At 33.9% G+C, this 8,920-nt stretch overlaps 1 protein-coding gene across 1 annotated transcript in view; it reads right to left on the reverse strand.

Moving 5' to 3' along the window:
- LOC144961479 (structural maintenance of chromosomes protein 2-like) overlaps positions 1 to 8,729 on the reverse strand; it is a 45,180-nt gene extending 36,451 nt beyond the window's left edge. The window contains exons 1-4 of the mRNA XM_078894654.1: positions 8,410 to 8,729; positions 2,185 to 2,334; positions 1,713 to 1,874; positions 242 to 352 (exon numbers count right to left, since the gene is read on the reverse strand). Of these exons, the coding sequence (XP_078750780.1) occupies positions 242 to 352; positions 1,713 to 1,874; positions 2,185 to 2,334; positions 8,410 to 8,577 (591 nt within the window). The 5' untranslated portion in view covers positions 8,578 to 8,729. The remainder of the gene's footprint in view (positions 1 to 241; positions 353 to 1,712; positions 1,875 to 2,184; positions 2,335 to 8,409) is intronic.
- Between the last annotated feature and the right edge of the window lie 191 nt (positions 8,730 to 8,920).

The following is an 8,920-nucleotide window of genomic DNA, read 5'->3' on the forward strand; positions in this document are numbered from 1 at the left end:
CAAAATGACAACAAGCTTTTGCCACCAAACACAGAAGGATAGTTTTCTGGCACAACTGGAAAACGGCATATCAAATGTGGTAGATGATGGAATGGGAAAGGGGGGAAGGAGAAATGAAAATCATTTGCCTACTTTTGCTCGGCAAAAAAATAATAAATTAAATCACCTTTTTGCTTAGAGGAAATCTGATCCTCCTTTTAGTCAAATAATGTAAGAATAACTTATGCCAAGATAAACTCACAGAATCAATTTCTCGCAGTTTTGCATCCTTCTTTTCAATTGTCTTTTGAGCAGCTTCCTTCTTGGTCTCATAGAGACGGGTGCCAGCAGCCTCCTCAATCATTGAAAGAATCTAAATACAACGTTACAAAACATAAAAATTCAAAGGAATCCAATACTTTTAAAATATTTTTTCCACTTTTCATATATTTTTAGAACTTATACCAGTTCTAACTTTTATCTCTGCCATTCCGTCCACAGATGCATGACATACACCACTCCACCATCTGAAATACCAACATATAATTTGTCTCCCACAAGTGACACAGCAATTTTCTAGTCAAAAAAGGAATTTCCCCCTACCAGACTATATATATGGGTCTAAAAATTGTATAAGTATAAGTATCATAAAACAAAAGCTCAAATTTATAATTTAACAAAAGACAAAATAATACAACACAGTGGTCTCCATTCACAAGCACGGTTTTCTGGGATCAAACAGAGCATGCTTATACGTGGACTCAGATTTTTTTCATGTTAAAGTAATGATAACTTTTTCCTTTTGGTTTCCAAATGTATACATGGTATACACCAGGCTTCAGGCTTGGAACAGCCATTGGTTTAATTAAAAATAAATTAAAAGCTTTATTCCTTGTACAGCTAAATCTTTTTTTAAGGGTAAATAAGCTGTCTTTTCTGACACAATATGCCATGGGTGTGGGACAAGGGGTAAAGAAGCTTGTGATAGTTGTTTGTTTGACTTTTGATCAGATGCACTGGCTTATGTCATCTTCTTTTTCTGTGAACTGGTTCAGACTCTAATTCAGACCTGCCAACATCCGATTATGCCATCAAGGGATTTTGGGGAGAAAAACAGGGATTTATCATCCAAAACAGGGATAAAACGAAAAATGAAGGAAAAATAAAACTACTCACCAAACGGTACTAAGTCACACAAATCAAATATTGGTCATGTGACTGAAAAATTTTCAAACTCAAAACATCTGAATTTGACCCAATCAGGAGGATGGGACTTGAAATATCATTCAATTTGATAGCTTACTCATTCCTCCACAACAAGCGGTTCCAGATATTGTTGAAAATTTTAGTCAATTATATAGAGTGAATGATATATGTGATCTCTCTGCTGCCTCCTAACCAGAATCCTGTGATGATCTGGAAAGTTTGGGTTTTGCAGTTGAATTGGGCCACTAATTGTAATCGCTAAGATTGGGCAGATTAAACTATCCATGGCATCATTTTTAAGGACTGAAAATAAGCTTCATTTTCGTATAAATATAAATAAGTCATTTTCATGTCTTAAAATGGAACAAAATTTGTGATGAGTCCTTTTTAGTGCAAAGGGGTAAATTTATACCGCAAAAATTCTGATTTGCACCCCAAGCGTACTCATAAACAGAGGCCACTATACTAATAAAGCAAATCAACAAGATACTCAGTATCTAGTCTCAGACAACATATGACACTCTTACCTCTGGAGGCTTCATATTCAAAACTTTGGTGATACGTCCTTGCATAATCAGAAAGTGAGGGTTGTTGACATTCAGTTGAACCGAGCGGAACAAATCATGAACTCTCATATTGTTTGCATTGCTTCCATTTATTAAATACTTGTTCCTCCCTCCAATTACAACCTGTGACAAAATGTAATTTTATTTGTGTTAAAAAGTAACAGCAGAGAGTTCTAAGCTCCTTGTCTAAACGGTGAAACTATTAAAACATAATTTCAAAACTCATCAATATGGATTTGATTATAATTAAAATCATATTGGTACTTGATTTTTTAAAATGTATTTTTAGTTTTGTTAGAAGGCATTCAAGCACTGTTTAAGACCAAAACAAGGACAATATACACTGGAAAGTGAAATTTAACTGGTATACTCTTTGTAAATATGATAAATACATATTCAAACTTCCATAACAAATAGAAAATTTAAATACAACCTGTCTGGTTACTGTTATTTCATCATACTGTTCATATCCAAGAGGGGTTTGGTTCTTATTGGAGTTGTCAAATGTGATGCTCACAGTTGCTTTGGTCACACCAGCTTGTCCACTTTTATACACAAGGTCTTGCAAATTACCAGCACGAACCTGTACAAAGATAGAAAATTGACTCAGTTCAGTGATAGAGCTGGAGAAAATACAAAAAACATAATATTTCTAGTAATCTATGCGATACTTTTCATCCTGAAAGGGATAAAAAAGTAGCATTCAAAAAATATATCTGCTAGACTTTTCATAGGTTTATTAATTCAGTGAGGTGTTTATCACTACTCTCAGCTGATTATGTAATTAAGTTTTATGTTTGCAGCAAAAAATTACCACAACCAACAACATCAACAAATTAATAATGACAGTGATGAAATGATAATTAAGATCTATTCTTTGAAAAAATAGGATTGGAAGTCAAAATTAATTTTTTTCCATACTTACCATACATGAAAATGATTTATATAAAAATAAAGCTTATATTCTGACCTTTAAAATGATACCCAACACTTGCCATTTATTTCTTAATTGAAACAAAATTACTTAAAACAATGAGTGATCCATGTTGACTGCAAAACCCAAACTTTCCAGATCGCCGCGAGATGCTGGTTTATTTTGAGGCAGCAGTGAGATCACAGATTCTCTCTGTAAAATTGGCTAAAATTTTCAACAGAAAAATATAAATAACTCTGGAACTGTTAGTCGCAGAGAAACAAATAAGGTATCAAATTTTATGATTTTTCAAGCCCCATCCACCTGACTGGGTCAAATTAAGGTGTTTCAATGAATTAAAGTGCCTACTTTTAAAAGTTATTTTATAATTCAAAAATTGATAAATTTTCACTTCATATGCATTTGGAGAATTACGGCAATAAAATACGTCATTAGAATTTGAAAGCTTCTTTTGTGTCCTTTAAAATGGTAACAAAATTAGCCACCTTGGTTCACAAATAACGCCATAGTGACCATAACACTAAAGTATTAAAGTTAAAGGGTCCAAAATAAAGTCCCCCCTACCCCCAAAAAAACGAGTTTCACACTTTTACTTTTAGCCTTTGTGCCTACAATTATAATCATAACTTACAGACAGAATGAAGTTGACGTCACCCAGGTCTTTGTTATTGTTTTTTGCCATCCATCTTTATGAGTAACTCTCACTAAACTGTATAAACCAGGCTTAAAAAGTCCATGGTTACTACACATAGTTTTGTGTGTTGGTCGTTATATTTCTGGATGGCAATGTTTTGAGTTTCTTAGCCAAACACACACTATCTATTACATAACTTACTCTACACGAGTGATGCACTGATTCAATGATTTAACTTGCCTACAGTACTACAGTCGCAGGTGACATCCCAAATCCTGATATTATATGAGTATGAGTGATACTGAGATTAAAAATATCAAATTGGGTTGAGCTCAATGAATCCTATATCATTATAAAATGCTTTTCAACACAATTTTAATGATACCAAAAGTTTGAAAATCAGAGGAGCAGAAGTAAAGTTATTTTAGTTGAAAAATGTCCTCTCTATTTGCCTTTGTTATTTATTGACAGACTTTGTGACCTGGAACTGTTGCATTTCCGGTAGTAACCACCATTTGGATTTCAAAACTGGCCTAAAATGGCCACTAGGATTTGAGTAAAGATTTTGCTGGTACGAATTAAAGGAATGCGGTATACAACTTTGCCCCAAAATTAATTTTACTAAAAAGTTAAGACTTTAAATCACGGGCCCTCACTGGAATTTTGATTTACAAATTTCTAATTTTTTAATAATCCAAAGCTAAACTATACCCTATTTTATCCACGATCAAAAGATATACTAAATTGGCATTGTTAAATTTAAACATAACCAACACCAAACGGCAGGGTAATTCCTCCTGAAGAAAATTAGTCATAAATCATAAAACCCATCCATAAATAAAAAATCTATGGAACTTTTTCAGAGACCCATCACTCAATAGTCCAAAATATCGGGTCACAGTCACAGCCACTAGGCCATTTCATTTATCAGCTCACTGCTAGAGTACCTTAAAAACACCCCAAAAATTAATATAGGAATCAGCCTGACACTGGGCTCCAGCTGACTGAAAAAAATGAAAGGGGCAGGGGATTCCCCTGAAACACCGTGACGTCACTAGGCTAGGAGCCAATAATGAATGATGCTGACTACAGCAGTCCAAGCTAAAATGGCGTTATTTTGGTAGATTTTGAAATGAGTGCGATTTTATGGAAGGCTCAAAGGGTAACAGGGAAGCAGTTTTGATAGTTGAAAATGGTATCATTGGAAAGGAAAATGGTTAAATTTTATGATTATTTATGTTTCAAGTGAATTTTTTTCATAATACACGGCTTAATTATCTTAACCACTAACATTAAGCTATCTATCCATTACAATATCTTCTAAATGAATTTAAAGAGGGAAATGGTAATTGTTGTACTTGTACCAAATGATAGAGCGTTCAAGTTCAATGCCCTTTTAAGGTTACGGAGTGTCTACGTAAACGGTAAATTTAGGCAGTTTAGTGAGCAGCAGCAGGAGTCAAAATTGTGACCCAACTCGCCCATAAGAAAGTTATGACTGGAATTGCCGTTTGCTTTTACTAAAAGTTTTACGGGGGTTCAATTAAAGATGTATAACTTCGTTATAAAAAGGCATATCGCAGATATTTTGGTTTCATTATTTTCGTTACTAACCGGGCACCTAGCCTCAGGATCTACGTACACAGTAACATTTATACATGGTAACCTTGAATTTCGCCTTTAAAGGGGTAAATTGTATCGTTTGATTTTTTTAAATAACGCGCGCACACACACACACATACACAGCGAGGTCCATTCATTGCTTGTATTGTAGCGGCAAACCAGTTACCAGAGCTACCGTGTACCTAGATCCTGAGGCTAGGTGCCCGGTTACCGTCTACGTAGACACTGCCTAACCCCCGATCCTCGACCGTTGTATAAACGTAACACACATTCCGACCCCAATACCGCGACGGTGGTTTTAATGTAACACACCTTTTCCGAGTCACATGCGCGTCAGTTGTAAAAACGTAACACAGACCCGACCTTAATTCAGTAAAATTTCCATTGTGTTCTTTATGAAATAAAAGCAGAAGTTTGATTGGTTGATATTATTAGTTTCATCCAATCAGCAAACAGTTTATTTAAGCTGTTTGGGTTGAGAATGAAGCTAGTTATTGACGTATGAAATGACGCGATCAAACCCGAGTGACGCTATATCTTAGCTACGTCATTCAAACTTGCTAGGCAAGTACTGGGAACCGTTCGTTATTTCCGGTTGACCCCAATGCGGTAGAAGGGTTAAGTCTTTAATTTATCAAATTCTGTAAATACACACTAACACCAAAGTCCAAAGCTACGTATCTAAATTTAACCAGGTCATGGTTTTAGTCTGCAGCTGACAAACGATAACTAGTGACCATTTATTTAAGTGCCTACACTTAGACTTATGGCTATGTGAAGAACTTATCTTAGACTTAGACGTAGTAGACGAGAGACAGACCAAGGAGTAGGAGAAAAGGTACTACCGCAAACTCGGGGTCCCAAATAATATTGGGTTTAGGAGGGGGAAACTTTAGAAAAAACAAAAAAGTCTAGTAGGAGCAGGGGGTTTGGGAGGGGAGAGACTTTTTAAATACAAATTATTTGAATTTGGGTCCCCCGAGTTTGCCTAGTACCGGAGAAAATAAGTTTGCGTAGTGTTTTTATGCACCTCCGCTGACGATGTATCTTAACGGATCGTTATTATACACCTCTGTCACGCATGCGCATCCCATCCAATTTCGTGTTTCCTTATTTGGACATGGCGAAAGTTATATTGTGACATCTGTAGGATGTTTTTGTTAATAAATTTATATAATAACTATAATAATTTTAAAAATCGAAAAATAAAACCAGAAAATAGAAGTTGCATTGAAGGTAAAATAATGTTTTAGAAAGAAATTAAATGTTATGAACAGTCAGGTGGCTCCGTAGCACAGCGGACAAGCAGTCAGACTCTAACCTTGAAAGTACCGGGTTCGATTCCCATTGTAGACATTTTTTTTTTTTCGTTTTTAAATTTACTTTATTTTTGTTTGCTTTTTTTTCTTTTAAAAACTTTTTATGTTTTTAAAAAACTTCGATTTTAATTTTCTAAATTTATTTATTAATTTGAGATCAGTATTTGTGTGCCATGGCCATGTTTCTTTTTACTTTTACTTTTGAGTTTTTAAATTATTGTTTTTATTCTTTTTTAATTTCTTGTCATTGTTAAACTTAAACTAGGCAGTTTAGTGAGCAGCAGCAGTGGCAGTCAAATTTTGACCCAACTCGCCCATAGGAAAGTTGTGACTGGAAATTGCCGTTCGCGTTTTGGGGGGTTCAATTAAAGATGCATAACTTCGTTATAAAGAGGAATATCGCAGATATTTTGGTATCATTATTTTCGTCTTTCAATTTCCTTTTAAATGGTGCCAATTAATGAAAAATCCATTAATAATTCCAGAAGTTATATGAAGTTAAAATTTGGCAATTTTCAAATGCATTTATATTTTTATTTACCGCGTGTGTTTTTAAAATTTAAACGCTTGTTTTTAGAATAACATCTAAACTTTATTCATGCCAAATTTCAGGGCTCTATATCGATGCGCAGACACCTTTTAACTCTGCGCCGAAATGCCTTGTTTACATTATCTTCTCATCATGGCTGCCGGGCGATATCGATATTCATATCGGTATTTTAAATTTAGTTATGTATTATGTTAAATTTAGTCCATAATATTTTCAGTACTATTATTTACTATGTTTTTATTTTGAATACATACTTTCCAACTTTATTTATAGGTATTTTATAGTTTTGTTTTAAAAGTTTGTATATTTCTTCTCTTTTTGAAATCCGATATTAATAATATCGATATTTTAAAAATACCAATTGCTTTAATTTAATTTAATTTTACTTTGCCATCAAGTTTCTTTCCCATATGTTTAGATATGTTTATCATTTGTATCCATATTCTAAAGGCCTTAGCCTTAATAATTATTATGGTAAGAAGTTCTATTAGTTTTGACACCCCATACATTGAGAGAGAAGGGGTGGGGGGGGGGGGGGATAAAATTATATTAATTGTCAGTTCAAATCATGTAATAGTAATAGCAATAAACCCAAAGTGTTTAGCAGAATTTTTTAAAGTATTAAAAGCCAGAACTTTCCTTCTAATTATGATAGGGAATCTGTTTCAATTTATTTGAACTTTTTCAATCTACCATTTTATTTATATGCAATTAAATTGCCATAGGTAAAAATAAACTCATTAAGTCATTACACAACATGTTTATATCTTTTCATTTAAATACTCTCAAACCCTTTTTTATTCTCTATGTATTAATTAAAAGAGGGTAATTATTTGCAATTGTTTCAGTGAGATATTGGGGATAAATCCAAAAGTGATAGAGCAAATTGTTTCTTACGTCTAGCCGAGTTTTTGATTATGTGACATATTATGTAATAATGTGTTAATTTGAAATGTTTATCTTCCTCTTTATTAATGTAAATGCATTGTCCTCGATAAGACGAACATTTTGGTATACAATATATGATAAGAACTCCATATTGACTGTTTTAACCATTTTTTATTAACATCAGGCGATTTCGGTCACAACTTTGCAATGGTAATTTTGGGGTAAAAATCGGTCTGAAATTTCAGACTTTGAACTGCCGTAACTACATTTCTAATCAAGATAGAAACAAAATTCAAACTGTTTTGTAATCTGTGTTGCCAGCTCTTTCATATGACATTGGTTTCAAGTGTGTGAGGTACATTTAGAATTTCTATTAAACTCCCTACTTAAACGTACATAGGTAATCACTAAGCAGCATGCTAAACTACAATCTAAAACTATTTAAACCTCATGGACGTATGCAGCATTTTCATTAATTTACCATCACCGCCAACGGAGGTGCATAAAAATACGGTGCATTTTTGTACTTGTACACCTCCAACTCCAACGGAGGTGCATAAAAACGCCACCTAACCATGCCATAAGTCATAAGTTTGATCCAGCAACACAGCGGCAAAATGGGTGACATATATAAAGCAAGAATAAGAAGAACAAGACTGTCGGTTTGGTATAGCTTGAAATTTTTATGGACATTTTTGTTCCAATTATACCTGGGTTAAATTTGAAATTCCAAGAAGAAAACAAATGGAATCCAAAATGTTTGATTTGCCACTCCCATTCAATCCAGTGATTGCGTTAAATAGAGGGTCAAAACCATTTACTTCAGTTCTTTGAGCATAAGACTTGAAGCCATCTATTACAATCGACTTAATATGCATTTTATTGGTTTCGTTCAGGCATGAATTGATCAAATTTGTAACACAATTTAAATATTATCGTAAATATAAGGTCCAAGTCAACTTGGTTGAAGTCGAAAGTTGCGCTTCGAATCAAAACTAGGGTTGCCAGATTATTTTTCAACAAAATGCCAGGGGAAGACTCAAAAAATGCCAAAACACTCAAAAAGATGCCAAAGTCTGTTGACTCCCACCCCACTAAGAAAACTACTCACTTTTGATAGACAATTTACTATCATATCCTGGTGGCTTGCGTGTTTTCTTTTCTGTGTTTTTTTTTTTTTTTTTTGAATTATACTAAATTTCCTGTTGGGGTAATTATTTA

The sequence above is a fragment of the Berghia stephanieae genome, chromosome 1 (genome assembly GCF_034508935.2).
Source record: "Berghia stephanieae isolate SIO BIC M18660-M18661 chromosome 1, UCSD_Bste_1.3, whole genome shotgun sequence".
Classification (NCBI taxonomy): Eukaryota; Metazoa; Mollusca; class Gastropoda; order Nudibranchia; family Aeolidiidae; genus Berghia; species Berghia stephanieae.